The sequence below is a fragment of the Microcaecilia unicolor genome, chromosome 3, assembly GCF_901765095.1.
Source record: "Microcaecilia unicolor chromosome 3, aMicUni1.1, whole genome shotgun sequence".
Taxonomy (NCBI): Eukaryota; Metazoa; Chordata; class Amphibia; order Gymnophiona; family Siphonopidae; genus Microcaecilia; species Microcaecilia unicolor.
Window position 1 is genome coordinate 485,207,647 of NC_044033.1, and position 19,055 is coordinate 485,226,701.

The window sequence follows — 19,055 nt, forward strand, 5'->3', positions numbered from 1 at the left end:
CTTGGTAGTGTCTGTTCTGGGCTCCATCAGATGATGTTACCTAGATGTAATTGTCCCGCTGTCCTCAGTGAACATCTGCTAACGGTGAGTAATATCGCTTTCCTTACCTTTTCAGGTACCAATTTTGAGGACCAAAGTGGCCTCCATTTCCTCTTCCTTTTTGTTTTACTTTCCTTACCAAAAGGTTTGTAGCTCATTTCCCTTCAGTTTTGCCCATTTGCTTTTCTATTTCTCCCAGATGTTCCCAACCAGCTAACTCCTCCTTCAGGTATTCCTCCATCTCATAAGTGGGTTATTTTTCTGTGATGTACATGAACAAACCACACAAAGCACATACACAGAACAACACCCAAAATTATAAGTGATATACTTTTTATTGGTGTGCAGGCACTCTGCAGATCTCTGAATGGTACACCAATAAGTTACAGCTTACACAGGAATTCTTGCCAAATCTGTGTTAAGGTAGCAAGTCTCAAGGCAAGGTGGATGCTGAAAGGACACGTAAATAGGGAGTTGCAGAACCCTCTCTATCTTGTGTGGAGATCTCTCTAACAAAAGCATCCATACCTAGTTCAATTATACCTTTTGTCCATGTAGAGGGCATTAGCTAGAGTAACCAATAGGAGACAATGCACACATAAAGAAAAGAAAGTTATCTGTTATTAGACCGGAGAAGTGAAATCTTTGGAGAAGTTAAAAAAAAACAAGTCTGTGGTGGCGGGATCCAGGCAGTGTAAATATGGGCATGTGAATAGCTTTAGATAAGAGAAAAACAGATGTACCCTGTGAGACCAAAGGTAAGATTGAATGAATGTCTTGAATACCCGGAGAGTCTCCTAAACCTCTGAAAAATCTAATTCCCAGCACAGCTCTGTGAAACCAATTTCAATAACGTAAGCAGGTTAGCTTTATTCTGCATCAGTCCAGAGACTTCACTTTTGAATGAACCCTCTTCATGCCTTCTTAATATTGAACCACACCATCCAGTAATCCCTGAATACCAGATGATCACCCTCAGGGCCGTGCCAATGCAGTAAGCGGGGTAAGCAAGGCAGGGGGGGCGCCTGCCTTCGAGGGGCGCCGCTGCCCTTCCCTCCACTCACTTGCAAAATCTTTTACCTGAAGTTGCGATTCATGACAAACCAGAACAGCAGTATTCACTGAGGCAGGCAGGCTCTTCCAAGTTATTTGAAAGAATGCAACCAGATTGCTATATATGCTTTGGTTTGGGGATAACTCCTCACTCAGGGTGAGCTTCAGAGCTTGAACAGAATTCAAATTAAAGAGAACCTGAAATTTTAAAAGTGTTAAAAATAAGTTTTAAAAGTATTTGCATTAAATCTAATTGCAGAATTCAGGTGCTGGGAGTCTGTACTTGGTTGTCATATGCTCAGATTTGTTTAAATCATATGCAAATTAGTCCGTTTTTGGGAGGTTCTCATTTGCATATTTATGGATAAAAGATGATGGAATGTTTACAGCCTTAATGTTAGGTCATGGCTCTGATCAAAAGTGTGGAGTTTGATCCAAAAACGAAGGGTTTATCTAGTGTTTTTCACTAAAAATTCCCATGAGTGTCTGTATGTGAATCTGCATTCAAATAGAGCTCTCTGATTGGATGATCAGCTTCTGTTAGAAATCTGCCGGGAAGGGAACAGAGTGAGACAGCAACTTACCGTCGGTTTGGCCAAGAGAGACATGCAGCTGTGAGTTCCTGTGTGTGTTGACTGAAATTATAAAAGAGTGCCTGATTATGTGGTAAATGAGAAAATATGAATGAAAAGAGGTTGGTGGAGATTGAAGTTTCTCTAGTGAGAAAAGGATCTGAATATTTCAGGATTACTTGAAGTTTATGAAGAATAGAAAAGGGTGAATTTCAGTTTAAGAGTGTTTAAATCCTATAAGCTATATAAAGGCTAGGTAGATGTGACTATAAGCAAGGAAAACTTAATATTTGATCTGAAATAAATATTTGACCTGAGATAGTTGATCAGAGATAAATGTTTGATCTGAATTATATCCTTTGGTGCAAAGGAGATTAGAAAAAGAATCTTTGGAAACTAAGAGGACTTTGCTCACATTTTGAATTAGCATTCCTATTTTGAGTTGGAAAACTTTGAAGTGTTATGAAAATACATTTTGCTTTAATGAAAATGCTAAACTTTAGAGTCAGAGACTTATCAATGAGGGATACATACAGTGCTATTTTTTCCTGAGGTCCGGCTTACTTGCCTGCTCCCTTCTGTTCCTGCTCTGCTAGATGGAGGGGGGGGGGGGGCGCCAACTGATAGTCTGCAGGGGGGCCTGATCACCCTCTTCAAACTCGGAAACACTCTCCCCATTTGTAAACACTAAGTCCAGTATGGCCTATCCCGTGTGGGTTCCGTTACCAACTGCTGAAAGTTTTGAGCACTTAACTGGCCAAGGTCACTGCATAAATAGGACCGACTTTTATGCGGTGCCCCCTATCCAGCTAAGTTCTGAATATCGCACTTAGGGGCCCTTTTACAAAGCTGCGGTAGGGCTACTGTGGCAATGGCGTGCAGCAAATTGGTTGTACCGGGCTACCGCAGGTATTTCCAGTGTATGCCATGCAACATTTCCGGTTCTCAAAAAAAATTATTTTTTTTTTCAGCGCCAGGTTAGCATGGGAACCCTTACCGCCTCCTGGGCTCCCCCACAAAATGAATGTGTGGCAAATGCTTGACTTACCGCACAGCCATTTCCATTTAAAAAAAAATTCTTTTACCTATTGCAATAAAAGGAGGCCTCAGGGTGCAGCAAACCCACTCGCTGATGCCACCGCAGGGAACCTTTTACCGCAGCTTGGTAAAAGGACCCCTTAACCAGCTATGGTGTATTTGACTCTGGACGTGGAGTTTTCCAGGCAGCAGTCAGCAAAGTGTTGAGTGCTGCCAGCTGAATACCCCCTAACTTTGTAGAGTTTGGATAATGTAGTAAGTAAGTTCTTGAAGATGAAACACAATTTCGGTCTGGTAAATATATAAGATTGCCAAAACACACAGACAGTGGATCCAAAAGAGTCCTCTCACAAGTGGTGTTTTATTAAACAAGGACTTTATTTCAAATCAATAAAAGCCTAGGGTTTGCTTTTATTGATTTGAAATAAAGACCTTGTTTATGAAAACACCACTTTGGCTTTCGTTTCTCCTGTGGAGAGATCACCTTCTATGGGTGTTGGCTTCAAATATATAAGATTGAACATATATAAGCTGTGCAGTGTCTGAAATATCAGTGCCTCAATTCAGGGCAATAGAAAAAATATTTGTAGGTAATCATTCTTTTCATGCAGTTATTCAGAAATGTCTTTTGCTAGGTCCTTGTCTCTGCATCAAATTGCCATCCTTGATAATGAGGCCTTTTTTAAAATAAAGATTCGTATTATCTGGACAAACTTCTGTGCAGATGCCTTGGATACATTCACTGACAAAATTGCCATCTATGATCGGCCTTGACAACTTGCAGCTGGCATGTGTGGAGCACTTTGTTGTGTGGAGAGGCTTCTCTTTAAATATTCAGTTTTCTTTTTTCTGAGGTCACCTTTCAATTTGTTGAAAATGACGGCAGGCTTTTTTTTTTTTCATAGTGTTGCCTGTTGGTGAACTCCTTTTCATGGCTCTAATCGATTTGAGACAAATCAAGCACACTGCTTTACCATTAACAGTATCCATAAAATATTGAAGCACCCATTCTTCATTGAACTGGGGGCTTTCTTCACAAACGTTAATGCTTTTTAGTGGGTGGCTTAGACATTTTCACAAGTTCAGATGTTTGCAAAGTCTGAAGGTTAACGTCAAACAGAAAATTATTTTAGTAGGATCCAAGTAAGTATTATCACTCAGGCTGAGCATGTCATTTGTTTCGTAAATGCCTTAAAAGGGACAAACATTTTGGTGATTTTTTCCACAGCACCAAAAAAATAAGAAACTGCAAGCCCTATGGATAAGGCAGGATCAATGAATATTTCTATTGCTGTCTTGCAGTAAGAGCTGGTAAATAATGCTTGTTGAGTAATGGGCTGTCCTTCCTTGGGGGTAGGGTGCTCTGACCTGTGAAGAGCAAACACAGAGAATCAAGCAAGCAATTGGTGAAGCAAAACAGGCACATTAGCATCTCATTGTTAATAAGACTGCCAACTACTCTGCTTCTATGGAAAAGCCCATCAAAGGGTGGCCAAATATGAAGGAAAACAGAGGGGAAACTTTTTCACAGCATCTTTTTTTTTTTTTTGTTGTATCAGAAATGGTTTATCCCTTCTTTAGCAGCTGTTTGACCTCCATACTGGCAGTTTCAGAAAAAGTCATGCTAAATCAGTCAGTAGTCTGCTTTGAAAGAGGATGATTCCATATGGACACAGTAGCTTTTAGACAGCATCCACTCAGAATTTCTGGTGCATGAAATTTCACACAGAATGTGCTGCCTGAGTCCAAGTTCCCCTCCATGTTGTGACTGGAAGTGCATGACCATAGGATTGTGTGCACTAGTGTGACTTGGCACCTCAGATTCTGTGGCAGGGCAGGGTGGAAACATGGGTCCAGTGGGAGGGGAGGAAGGGGGATATCTGGCATACCAAAAGTGTGCAGCCCGAGTCCAGGTGCCCCACAAGCTGCAGCATGAAGTTAAGGTTACCAGATTTTTTTGGTTTGCAGGAAGAACACCAATAAGAAGACATTCTGGTTATCAAAAAAAAAAGTATTTTTTTTTTGTAGAGAAATTATTATACACAGAGATTGGAAAGAAATGGTTTGCTTCAGTTTAGAGTTTTAACTTTAGTTTTCAGCACAGCTTGGCCTTTACAAAAAATGGAATACCTATCAGAAAACAAGGTAGTCATGCTTGTGTATTTCTATTTTAAAATTATTTGTTAAGAGAAAGTTATCTTCATGGAGAATCTTTTTGCAAAGGGTCTACCTGTTACGAAGTTAGGAACACTGATAGTGTTCATTTATTTATCAATCCTCACAGAAACAAAGAGGGAAGTAGAAAGGGCCCTATTGTAATGATTGCAGTGTGAGTCATTAAAGCAACAAAGGCACATAAGAAGCCACACTTTCAGTGTTACACGGGAATGTTACATGTGTGGTATATCTTTCCCTTGCAAGTGGTCTGTCACCCTTCTCTCAGGGGGAGGGGGAGCTGTGCTTAATTGGTGCCTTTGTTTGCCTTCACTGCCTTGGGGCAGACTGGCAGCCTTGTGGGCTTGAGGATAGGGTTACCATATGGCTCCAGAAAAAGGAGGATGGATTGAGCCTAGGGGACTGCCTGCAGCCTGTTTAAGAAAAAAAAAAAAGTTGCTCCCTTGCATTGCTGCTGGTGTTCTCCTGGGTTCCTGGGACGAATAGGGTTTGCCTTCGGCCACTTGGTTATAATGCGGTCCCGCTCGAGTTTTCAGTGCCATGGCATCTCGACGGTTTTAGCGCTGTGCTGTGTCAGATGCGCAGTCTGGATTCTGCAGGGCAGTGTGTGTTGTGTGCTGCTCATTGGGATATTGCCTTGTCGGTTCCTGAGTGAGGGGGAGGCCCAGATTGCAGGCACCTCTAGTGGGGACTCTGTGGCAGTAGACTCTGAGGCAGCAAAAGAAATGTCGGTGGCTTTGGCTGCTCTGGCGGCTCCACGTTTGGTGGGATCAGTGCCATTTTGAATGTGTGCTCTGGCAGGGTATACTTTTCAAATCTGACAGTCTATCAGAAAGTAAAATAAACAAATTTTATTTTCTATCTTTTGTTGTCTGGTCATTTTATTTTTCAAATCATGTTGTTCCCCGGCCCTGGTTTCTGTTTATCTCTGTCTTCTCTTAACTCACTTGCCAGGGCCTTCTGCCTATTTGACATTGCTTCTTCTTCCTTGCTCACTATCCATCTTCCATCTTTGTGTACCTATCTTTCCCCCTGTTCAGCATCTCCCTTCTCTGTGTCCCCTATACTTCCCTGTCCAGCATCTCTCCTCTGTGAGCTCTCCTCTCCCCACATTCATCAGTCTGTCCATATCCCCTCCCCCTGTGTCCAGCATCATTCCTCTGTGTCCCTATGCCCCCCCCCCACAAGTCAAGCATCTCCCTTCTATGTTCCTATTCCCCTCCCCCATGTCTAGCATCGTCCCTCTGTGTCCATATAGCATCCACATGCAGCATCTCCCCATTGTTTTTCCCTACACGTCTCCTCCATGCCCATCATCTCTCCTCTTTCTATATACCTCCCTGTGTCCAGCTTCTCCCCTCTCTTCCTCCCCCACACCAGTGTTCTCTCTCCCTCCACTGTGTGTTCAGTATTTCACTCCCTCATCCCTTTGGTTCAGTACCCTCCTCTCCCCATCCCCACAGGTCTAGTACCTTTCTCCTTTCTTTTCAACCCCAGTCCCCTTAGCGGCCCACCCACCCTCTCGGGGGGTCCAGCACTTTGTGTCCCCCTCCCTCCCACCGCAATATAGCTCTCTTTATGGAGCTGCTGCTGGCGATCCCTACAAGCCTGCTCTGTTGGGACTTGCATTCTGATGCAACTTCCTGTTTTTGTGAAACATGAAATTATCTGGAGCAGTTATCCAAAGGAATACTGAAAGGGGAACAGATAACATCCATATCCAAGTCTGCCATACCAGCATGACATCCTGAACTTGTTAAACGATGGCCTGTCTCCAGCCTGCCATCATCAAGAAACAGCACCTGCTGGCCTGCTTGCTCCTGTCTGCGCATCCTATCAGTATCCAGAGACTCATCTGACAGTTCCATGACATTCTTCACCTCCAGTGCCAATGAGAGATAGAGAATCCTTCTCCATCATTCAGGTTGTAAGCTGTCTTTTTCATAGTTCTGGGAAGTTAGTTGTCCTCTATTTGGGGCGTAGGGTTTTAGTGTGCATGCTCTATACCTTATCCAGATAGGTATACAATTATTCACTGCTCTACCATCAGTTTTAGTCTAACATCTGTGCATTATTTCTGAGTTTACCTCTTTGCTACCAATAATAAATTAATTTTCTATTTTTATAATATCTGAGCCTTGTGTCAGTCTTTCAGTATACTTACAGGCTGTAGGACTTGGGCTCACACTTAAAGGGACTTCTCATTACACCTAATGTAAATACCAGAGTGCTAACTTTTTAAAATGTTTTTACATCTTTTATACTAAGTGTGCATCCCTAATTGCCTGCCCACTACTGAGGTGAGATATTGTAGTTCAGCCCTACAGGTTCCTGTTGTTCAAAAGAACTTAATGATAAGGAATTGTTACAGGATAATAGGTGAAGCCATGGGTAAAGGTGTAATGACAAAGGGCCATGGCAAGGAAGCACTCATTCCCATCCCTCGATGGCATCAGATTGCTGAGGGTAATTTAGCAACTCAGTTACAGTTGGAGTGCTATGCAAGGGATCAGGAAAGCCATGACTGTCAGGTTTTGTGCCGATGGCAAGAGACCACCAGAAAAGGTATAGAATAATGTCTTAAGTTCCAGTCTGAGGAAGGAACTAAAGTTAGAAAGTTGGAAGATATAATCCAACAGCTTACTATGAGGCATATTTTCAAAGCACTTAGCCTCCCAAAGTTCCATAGAAACCTATGGAACTTAGCCTCCCAAAGTGCTTTGAAAATATGCCTCTATGTCATTGGAAGGTCAGCCCCGGGGCAAACTTCATTCCAACCCTTGACGGCACCAAGTGCTCCTCTCACAAGTCAAAAGGCTAGCTAGTCAGTACTGTTCTGACTGGTGCTACAATGGGGGGACCGAAACAAAAAAGACAGTGAATTTGAATTAACACACAATCCCACACAGGTTGACATGAATTGGATAAATTTAGTTGGGGTGAAAGAGAGGAAGAAACGGTATATTTCTGTGAATTCTTATGCCGACTTATGTAGAAAAGAGCTCAAAACTGCATTTAAAAAGTTTGCAAATGTTATGTTGATTCTAATGAACAGCTGTGTTGGAAACCATCTGCTTCTTTACTACCTGAATCACAGATCTAGGAACTATATGATTCAGGGGCAATGCATGGATGTGGATAATAATCTTCCCATTGTGCTGACTCACTTGTCTCTTCTAGCTTCTAGCCTCCAATGACACAAACCAGGTATTTCTCTTTTCATTAATGACTTAAATGTAGCCTCACTCTGGTTTGGCCTAACCAAGGTGTTGAGTAACCTTTTAGCGGTAACATATGTATGATCTAATGTAATCCAGACTAAATCTAGTGTACAAGTGTGAATATAAAAGCTTTCTTCAAACTCACGCTTCATATGCACATAAAGTATCTAGGCAGTGGTTTCATTTCTAACATACATGTCCAAGTCACAGTAACATTTCTTACTCCAGGCATCAGCTCTCTCTGCAAGGCACTTCCATACTTCTTGTGTCTTCCTTTCTCAAAGTCACTGTCCAAGAGACATCTGTATACTACTGGAACAAGATATCTGCTGTTGGCAAGATAACATTTAATAAAGCAGTCTAGGTTGGCAGTGTTTCTATTTTATTGCTAAAATCTTGTAAAGCTCTTCAAATGCATCTTATTTCTTCTTTCGGAAAATCAAAAGTAGCAGGAACAAATGATGACAAATCTGCAGCAGATGTGGACACATCTAGACATCCAAATGGGCAGATGAACATCCAAGCGATCAGCAGCCCCATCAGAAAGGTCAACACATAACAGCCACAGCACATCTTACTCATCTTCCTTCACCTTCAACTGTGACACATGAATGTATTACACAGTTTTATCAGTTGAATCTGCAGAAACAAGACCAGCTACGTTAGATCCAATAATATGTACAAGAAGATATGGACCTCTGCAAGCATTTTGCAAAGTGTGCCTCTTAGGGCCCCATGCTCCACATTACCAGATCCCCCTCTTCATAGGGATTCTGCAGTACTTCTTGAGCATCTGATGCATCTTTTAAGCATGCTTTCACTCTGCTGTGCAGGGTTTCCTTATTCCAGCATAACTGTTTCACATACTGCAAAATTGAATCATGAGAATTTTCCTCAGCATCAAACTCCAGAAAATATGTAGAATTCACACACAATGGCATGTCAGTTCCTATTAAACACTGATAAAGTGAAACACCCCCTCTTGCTCCCTGAGGTAAAGATTGTATGGTTGCCAGTATTATAGGCAACTGCTTAGGCCAATCCTTTCCTGAATGTGAAACTAACATTCAAATCCACTTTCAAAACATGATTATATCTTTCCACTATTCCTGAGGCTTCCACATGGTAAGGGGTGTGGAGTAGCACTGTTATTCTCAATGCTTGAAGCATAGATTGAAACACATCAGAAACAAATGCTAGCCCTCTATCTGAATCAATCTGGAGTACCAAATCTACAACTCACCTGCTTAAATAAAATCTGTGCAGCTGTCATTGCTGTATGATTCTTGCATTTAATTGCTTCTATCCATCCTGAAAAACTATCCACAATAATAAGTAAATATTTAAATCCTTCCTTGGAAACTAGTAGGCCCTCTATGAAATCTATCTATAACATGTGCCAAGGACCTACTCTATGTTGTTGTAAAAAGATGGGAGAACTGTGTGAGGCATTATTAAGCATGGTAGACACTGCCGCACATATTCCTTCACTTGTTGGCGCATGCCAGGCCAATGTGCTGCTTGTCTCACTTGATACAAAGGACCCTTTATTCCTGGATGTTCAAACAAATGGGCCTGCTTAATCAATTCCCATTGCAATGCCAAATCTGTTTCTACATTCTTTGTTTTTTCAAGCTGTTCTTCAAGAACCTATTTCACTTCTGACTGTTCTAAAATCACTTCTGTTTCTGCTTCCTCGGTATCTAACCCTGATCTGGTAATCGCTGCCACCTCCACAATAGCTCTGACCTTCTCATCCACTTTTCTGTTCAAATTATGTATTAGAGTGCACTCACTAGTGTGTGCTTTCACGTATACCACAAATGGTGGCTGTACTATAGCTTCTTTCAAAATACTAGCTATCTCTTATCAAGTTTCAAAGTATCTGACAGGTGAACAAATGGCAGAAGCAGAAACATTACCATCAAATGGAATCAACTGTTTCTGAAACCAAAATTGTAACCCCCTGGTTATTTCTTGTTTGGACTATGGAACTCCCTTTTTGCAGGCTTACCTTTACAGAGTATAAAATGCTTACAACTCATACAATCAACAACAGTTAAATTACTTCATAGTAACATAGTAGATGACGGCAGAAAAAGACCTGCACGGTCCATCCAGTCTGCCCAACAAGACAACCCATACCTGCCGCTTTTTGTGTATACCCTACTTTGATTTGTACCTGTGCTCTTCAGGGCACAGACCGTATAAGTCTGCCCAGCACTATCCCCGCCTCCCAACCACCGGCTCTGGCACAGACCGTATAAGCAGTGTTGCCAGGTGGGCGGTTTTCCGCGACCCGCCGCGGGTAATTTTTGCCCGCGGCGGGTTGCGGTTTTTTGGGCTTATTTTGGGGTCTTTCGGCGGGTTTGTTTTGCGGGGGGGGGGCTAGTGACGTTTTGGGCGGGATTAGTGACATTCTGGGCGGGGCAGATGACAGGGAGGCGGGGGCGGTGATGGAAGAGGCGGGGCCGATGACGGCGGGGTTGATGACGATGGGGGCGGGGTTGATGACGGCAGGGGTGGGGATGTCAGGGGCGGGGTTTGACTTTGGGCAGGTTTTGGGCTTGTTTGGGTGGGAAAAAAATTTTCCACCTGGCAACCCTGCGTATAAGTCTGCCCAGCACTATCCCTGCCTCCCAACCACCAGTCCCGCTGCCCACCACCGGCTCTGGCACAGACCGTATAAGTCTGCCCAGCACTATCCCCGCCTCCCAACCACCAGCCCCGCCTCCCGATCTTGACTAAGCTCCTGAGGATCCATTCCTTCGGCACAGGATTCCTTTATGCTTATCCCACGCATGTTTGAATTCCGTTAGTTTTCATTTCCACCACCTCCCGTGGGAGGGCATTCCAAGCATCCACTACTCTCTCCGTGAAAAAATACTTCCTGACATTTTTCTTGAGTCTGCCCCCCTTCAATCTCATTTCATGTCCTCTCGTTCTACCGCCTTCGCACCTCCGGAAAAGGTTCGTTTGTGGATTAATACCTTTCAAATATTTGAACGTCTGTATCATATCACCCCTGTTTCTCCTTTCTTCCAGAGTATACATGTTTAGTTCAGCAAGTCTCTCCTCATATGTCTTGTAACGCAAATCCCATACCATTCTCGTAGCTTTTCTTTGCACCGCTTCAATTCTTTTTACATCCTTAACAAGATACGGCCTCCAAAACTGAACACAATACTCCAGGTGGGGCCTCACCAACGACTTATACAGGGGCATCAACACCCCCTTTCTTCTGCTGGTCACACCTCTCTCTATACAGCCTAACAACCTTCTAGCTACGGCCACCGCCTTGTCACACTGTTTCGTCGCCTTCAAATCCTCAGATACTATCACCCCAAGATCCCTCTCTCCGCCTGTACCTATCAGACTCTCCCCGCCTAACACATACTTCTCCCGTGGATTTCTAATCCCTAAGTGCATCACTTTGCATTTCTTGGCATTGAATTTTAATTGCCAAACCTTAGACCATTCTTCTAGCTTCCTCAGATCCTTTTTCATGTTTTCCACTCCCTCCCGGGTGTCCACTCTGTTACAGATCTTAGTAGCATCCGCAAATAGGCAAAATTTACCTTCTAACCCTTCGGCAATGTCACTCACAAATATATTGAACAGAATCGACCCCAGCACCGATCCCTGAGGCACTCCACTACTCACCTTTCCTTCCTCATAATACATAACGTTTTTGATCACGTCACTCCTCTTCTGATTTCTGAACAGTGGCTTCCTATTTCCTCCCGAATAAAATTCAAGATTCTACTGTTGGTATATAAATCTAGGTCCTCTTCTGCCCCTCTCTATAGGAACAGGTATCTTATTCCCTTCTCTCCTTTTTATAGTCCCAGATCAGCTAATAATAATCTTCTTTCCTTAGCACCTCCCTCTTTATCCGTCTCACCAGTACTCAAGATTCTACTTTTAGCTATTTAGGTCCTAAACTCTGGAATGATCTCCCACGTCAGATTCAGGATTGGCCCACCATTGCATCTTTCAAACTGGCACTAAAAACTCACCTTTTCAGAACTGCATTTGACCATCCTTCATAACTCTTCCCTTTTGCCCGATTTCTCTGATTTCCTCCCTCTCTTTTTTTTGTTTGTCTTCTTCCCTCCCCATTCTCACTCCACGGTGTCCCCCCACCAAATTCCTTTTCCCTTTTTCTTCTTTTTTCATTTCTGTTTTTCTTCTATGCCCTATTTTTTGTTTCGTTTTTGTAAACCACATTGAAGCTTTGGCTAGGCCTCATGCAGTATATCAAGCATGTATAATAAATTAATAAATTAAAATAAATATATATTTAGGTAGAAAGGAAACTTATACACCTAATGCCTTCCTCAGTTTGGGAGGGTATGCATGTGCACATGCATAGTTGTAATAGATTTGTTTTAGAACGCATACATGTTGATTTTGAAATTGAATTGTGAATTTGAATTTCAAAAGGTGCACCATAATTGTTTTAAAAGATAAGCATGTTCATGTTATTGCTTTCCAACCTTAAGGTATGAAAGTAAGTCATGATTTATTTGCTAGCAAGATTGTAAAACCAAAAATCAATGTACAAGGCAAAAGACCTTATGGCCATAGGCAAAAGCAAAAGTATTGAATCATGGTTTATTCTTTGCTATAGCAACACAGAAGAAGTAAACACATACACAGGGAAAACAAAACCTTAAAATAGTAAAAAAGTGGTTGTGTCAGGGACCCATGATTCAAGCACTAAGTTAAAAGAAAGGTTCCCCAAAATGTTGCTGCATAATGGCTTAGCAACTGGCGGGACAGTGCAAAAGTCTCAAAGACATCCAGCAAGGGAAAAGCAGACACACTGTCCTAGAAGGTATACATTACCCAGAGGTTAGTTGATTAGTCACATGCCCAGTGGTGAGTTAGTAGACTAGATCCCTCCCCCCTTTGTGGTTCTTCACTCCTTTCCGAGGACCTATATAGACAAAATTGGAAGCTCGGCAGACACTGTGTCAGGGACACGGTCATCTACCCTAAAATTAAAAGACAGCTAATCTTAGCTCAGGAAACTTGAGATGATTTGTCAAATTCGATCAGTGTTCCTTCGAGTAAGTACCTGTAAAATATAAACACATACAGTTTACTCATCAGAAACAGAGTTTTCATCATTCTTTTCCTCCCTCGGGATGGCAGCAAACATCCTAGGGTGATATGGCATAAAATGGTTAATATCGACCAGTATGTTTTTTCTAGCAAAAAAGGTGCCTGTACTCAAATGCTAGGCCACCCTTCACGGGTGGGATGATCACTGAAGGATCCACCCCACAATAGCCAGGCCCCCTAAAACCAGTCACAGAACCTATAACAAGGCAGAATTGGTGTGTAGAGCCTGAGCTCTTCCATTAAAACTTGGAGTTCAAGGGTCAATTTTAGTACCCCCTCAAAAAAAGCCCTGATCGACCCATGTTAAGGTCATCACTAACCTCTGTAATGCAGATTTGATAGGTTTCAGGTGACGCTTTATCAAATCGTACGCACTTGGAATCAACACGTCGCAGCGCATTCTACTTCCCTGTCCTCACACTTGGAATAATCTACCCCTCTCTCTCCAGAACAATTCCTCTTTCAAGGACTTTAAAACTGAACTGAAAACCTGGCTTTTCTGCTTAGCTTTTGGAGAAACAGTCTGATTGAAACTATCAGTATTACCCCTTCACCCAATTTGTTTTAATTTAACAACTTTTGGGGCCGAAAGATGAAATTCTTGCACGAACACTATGGATAGATTAAGGTGTTTAAATATAACAATAACTTCTCCCTCTTAATAGGATTCTGTATTCCTTTAACATTCTTTTTCTGCTTATATATGAGCAAGCACCCGATGGACTCTCTAGCTCACATGGCCTGTTAAATTCAATTTGTAGGCATGAGGGAATTATCTGTTCATTTAACAACGTCCATACCTTTGCTTCCTTTGAGGATGCCCAGAATTCGAATGTTGATGCAGCGGTTTCTATTGCCTGCATCCTCCAACACCACTTTAAGTTCTAGCGCCATTTTGTTTGTGCTACAGCACAGCATGCGGCTATCCTTGAGACTACTAATCCTTGCTTCCACTTCCTCTAAGCAGCCCTCAAAATGATTAAATCTCTCCTTCAATTGGAAGATGTCCTGCTGGATTGATTTCACCACAGAATTATTCTCGGTAAGCAAATCCGTGATGCGTTTCAATTGTGCTGCAATATCCATGTTGGCCATACACCCTCATTCACCATGCTTTTGCTGGGTTTGATTTCCAATGTTTAGTCATGGCATCAGCTGAGTATGCTGCATCTAATTGAGTTTGTTTTTGCGGAGACATCTTTAGAGTAAGGTATCAATTAAAATTAATGTAGTACAACACACCTGATTTGGCAGATTATGAATATTAAAGTGTTTGTGGAGCTCATCCTTTATGCTGCCATTTGCTATCTGTGCTCGAGTGGGGTGTCCTCGGTGGACGGAGAGAAAGGATACAGATGTTGTTGGCAAGGGGTGAGGAGAGAAGGAGATAGGAATGCCACAGGATGTCTGGCTTTATAGCGGTGAATTTTCAAAAGTGTCCCCTCCCTCTCCCATGGCTCCTCTGTTCCCCTGTCTTGGAACGAGAGGAAGGCCAAAACTTCTCAGAGAACATTTCTTAATTAAGGGCCCATTGATTGCCAAATCATATATTTGGCCCTGTATGATGGACCTCATCTTGTTTCTGGCATTTATCTGCAATGAAGTAAAATATAACATGATCTAAGCTAGTATGGCATATTTCATAAAAGAGTGAAGGTAAGGGCTTTCTCTTCATTTATTTGGATATCTTAATTGTTTTGTAGGAATTAAAGACTGGAGGGAAGTTCAAGCGTGGTATTTCAAGATGTCAAAGCTGGCCTTGGCTATAGCAATTATACGCAGTACACCAGCGGGAAAAAGTAGCAAAGAGTATGCAGAATATCTGTCCAAAGTTATATGTGGTCGGGAATTGAGCTTGAGAGCAGAAACAGAAAGATTAAAAGGTGAAGTTCTCCGGTTGCGGCAGGAACTTCTTATGAGCAAGATATGTCCTATAAATGGTAAGTGTATATGTGTTACAATTAACATGAGGTGACCTTGTCAGAGTACTCTGATTTCCAATAATAGGTTATGTTCATATGTCATGTTTGTTATTTTTGCTTGATGCCACCTTCTTAAACATCATTGCTTGTCTTTTTCACCCTTTATCACTGTTTAGAATAACTGATATATCATGTCCCAAATCCTTTAAAACTGTAAAGCATTAGGAAACAGGTACAATAAGACTGGGAATTCAAAATTAGCAATACTAAATAGTCTCTTCGTACAATTAAAAAAAACGTACTTTCTCCTTCTTATGAAGAGAAGTGGAAGAAAGGGGCTTAAGTTTCCAAGTTTATTTCTGACTTGATATAACACCCATCGACAGTGACATCTGAGCAGTTTATAATCAATCTTAAAATGAGAAAAGAATTACATCATTATATGGAAAAAATAGTCATAAAAATAGATTCACAGTTGTTTACGATGTAGTATAAGCTAAGTTTGCATGGCATCTTTGAGAATCATGTACTTCTTGAGCATGTATATATGGTTGATTTTAAAGACCAAGTCTGGAGTTGATTAATTGGGTTTGGATTTGGATTTTAAATTTCTCACTTTTTCAAATCCATGTTCAAGACAACATAGGTACTATACATATTTCCCTATTCAAGAAGGCTTAGTTTAAGGCCATATGTACTAAATGGCAAAACAACTCATACTTCATGTGGAAAATAAATACTTGGACATGCACAAAACATCAAAATGCAAGTGTTTCGCACTGTTCTGTGAAAAATGCATTTTTGTGAAGTCATTTCTTAGTAATAACTTGCATGTAAAGTACACATACAAAAGTTTATGCGATGCAAAATCATGCAAAGCTGCTCATTTAATCCAAAAAGAAATGTGAAAATAAGCATGTGAAAACCAGTAGCGTAAATAGATGGCTAATTTTGGGTGGGCCTGAGCCCAACATGGGTGGAAATAGATTTCCTCAGTTGGAATGTGTTGAATCTTAGAGCTTAGTATCTGAGTCTCTCAGTTGCTGGTGGATCATTGTGTCTCCTGGGGTTTGACCTGTTGGCAATGTGACAGACTTTCAAGGCATTGAGGGTCTTCTGTTGAAGGAGGAGTCTGGTTCCTTCAGCACTGATGCAATGATACAGCCATAGTCTTGAGGTGGTCTTCTATGTGACTTTCCTCCTTGGCCTATAAGCCATGTATAGAATAGCAAGCTAGCCAGGGTTAGTAATATTGGTATCACCAGACTGGCTTTACATGCTATAGTATGCCGATCTTGTGCTGGTTTTTCTTCCCTCTACTCCAGTATTGAGGTCTTCTTTGCCAGGGCCCAGAACTGATTGGATAACCTAGGTCTCTTTAGGTTTACAGCTTGACCCTTGAAAAGGTCTATCTAAGGAACCATGGTTATTTGCTGGCAATGCTTAAGTTGTGTAGATCTTCCTCTTCTGTAGAGTTTGGCATCTGTTTGATTTCTACCCACCAAGTGGAAGGTTCATGAACCAACCACAAGATTTTCCAACATCTTATCTTTCTTGCAGAGGGACTGGGACGTGGATTAGTGTTGAGTTCACTTGAAGTACAGGTGGCCATCTTAGCCTGTTTCAAAAGATGTATTAAGGGTTGTTCTCTCACATCTCATCCAGACATATTTCCCCATTTTTTGAGAGGTTGGTTATAATCATCACCCCTCCCCCCTCTTTGATGATTTTCTCAGTGGGATCTCTGATTAATCTTGAATATTCTGTTTGAGGGCTCCATTTGGGCCTTAAAGCATACATCTTAAAAGTTCTTTAAGACAGTTTTGTTTGTGGCAATATGTTCAGCTGTGCACTTTTAGGCTTTGTCATCCAGAGATTCATGTTGGTCTTAAAACTGGGTTCCATATCTCTGTGGACAGTTTCAGCCTTCTTATGTAAGGTTCTGTCCTCCTTTCATGTCAACCAACTAGTTTGTTTGCCTGCTTTTCTGCAGCATCAGAATTTGAGGATTCTGGGTGGTTTTCACAAGCTGGATATTAATAGGATATTTCTTCATGCCCTTGTCTTCCTCCAGCGGGGTCCTGAGGCTTTGGTATATCCTGCTCATCTGGACTGGCCTAGCAGGATGAGAAGGAAGATGACATTTTTGTTCTTACTGGATAATTGCCTTTCCTTGAACTCTGCCTGGTCAAGTAAGAATAAAATTTCAACACCTTCATCAACAAACAAGATGAATCAGCCATGCAAATATGGTTAAATCATTTGACGGCACTGAGACGAAATATTGCCAGCTCACAACCCTTCTCAATCTTTTTCTTCTGTACAGATGTAGTCTTGCTCTCTCCAGAACTTTGTCATCAGCTTTTTCGTTTTCATGCTTAGTCGCCTTATGCTCTACAGTTGATTTTTTTTTCCTTTCTTTTTTTTTTATTTCTGCAGTGGTAAGCAGGATAGTAAGCCCTCGCAGAGTTTGCTTGGGAAAAAGGGCTGTCCAGCTAGAACAGTTTTGGAAGCCTTTGAGAGTCCCTACCATGCATGGATTCAAGTTCCTGCTTTGCACTGTCATATGGGTCATCAGTCTTCATTTGGAGACTCAGGAATCACAAAAATTATTTTGTAAATGAGGCATGCCTAAAGTGAATCTCTCCTCGGCTCCTCACAACAGAAAAGTACTTTGGTTCTGTTCCAGAACATGCAGGCCAGCATCTGATGCTTTCCTCTCACACTATGGGAAAAGACTTCTGTATGCATGTCCTTCCATACTACTACTACTACTTAACATTTCTAGAGCGCTACCAGGGTTACGCAGTGCTGTACAGTCTAACAAGGAAGGACAGTCCCTGTTCAAAGGAGCTTACAATCTAAAGGACGAAATGTCAAGTTGAGGCAGTCTAGATTTCCTGGATAAAGGTATGGCGGTTAGGTGCCGAAGGTGACATTGAAAAGGTGGGCCATTCACAACAAAGACTCTTCAAGATATGTCTGATTTCCTCTTATTCTGTTGTTAACCTTAGAATTCTATCTAACTGGAATATTCATCAACTCTGATCATGCAGACTTGGGAACAGTATTGTTCCTCAATGTCAAGTCTCTTTGCCCTGATAGTCTGGATGTTAAGGGGTAACCTTGGTTGCTCTTAATTTGCCAGACAGAATATCATAGATCAGGACCTGGTGCCTAGGTTTTGCAGGCACAATGTAAGGGCCTCTGCATGAATGAGGCTAACTGTCCATAAGAGGAGAGCCATAGTATCACAGGGCTGATCCCCCTTCATAAGAACATAAGAGTAGCCATACTGGGTCAGACCAATGGTCCATCTAGTCCAGTATCCTGTTTTTCAAACAATGGCCAAGCCAGGTCACAAGTACCTGGCAGAAACCCAATTAGCAGCAACATTCCATGCTTCCAAACCCGGGAAAGCAGTTGCTTCCCCAAGTCTGTGTCAATAGCAGACTATGAACTTTTCCTCCAGGAATTTGTCCAAACCCAAACCTTTTTTAAACCCAGATATGCTAACCGCTGTTACCACAACATCCAGCAAAGAGTTCCAGAGCTTAACTATTCATTGAGTGAAAAAATATTTCCTCCTATTTGTTTTAAAAGTATTTCCATGTAACTTCCTCGCGTGTCCCCTAGTCTTTGTACTTTTGGAACAAGTAAAAAAAATGATTTACTTCTACTCATTCTACACCACTCAGAATTTTGTAGACCTCAATCATGTCTCGCCTCATCCATCTCTTTTCCAAGCTGAAGAGCCCTAACCTCTTTAGCCTTTCCTCATACGAGAGGAGTTCCATCCCCTTTACATAAGTACATAAGAATTGCCACACTGGGACAGACCAAAGGTCCATCAAGCCCAGCATCCTGTTTCCAACAGTGGCCAATCTAGGTCACAAATACCTGGC

General features: G+C 41.9%; 1 protein-coding gene across 3 annotated transcripts in view; it reads left to right on the forward strand.

Annotated features, from left to right (window-relative positions):
- Positions 1-19,055, forward strand: part of MEI4 (meiotic double-stranded break formation protein 4) — an 82,901-nt gene that overhangs the window by 8,472 nt on the left and 55,374 nt on the right. For all 3 annotated transcript variants that reach the window (XM_030195625.1, XM_030195626.1, XM_030195627.1), the window contains exon 2: positions 14,932-15,168. In XM_030195625.1, the coding sequence (XP_030051485.1) occupies positions 14,932-15,168 (237 nt within the window). The remainder of the gene's footprint in view (positions 1-14,931; positions 15,169-19,055) is intronic.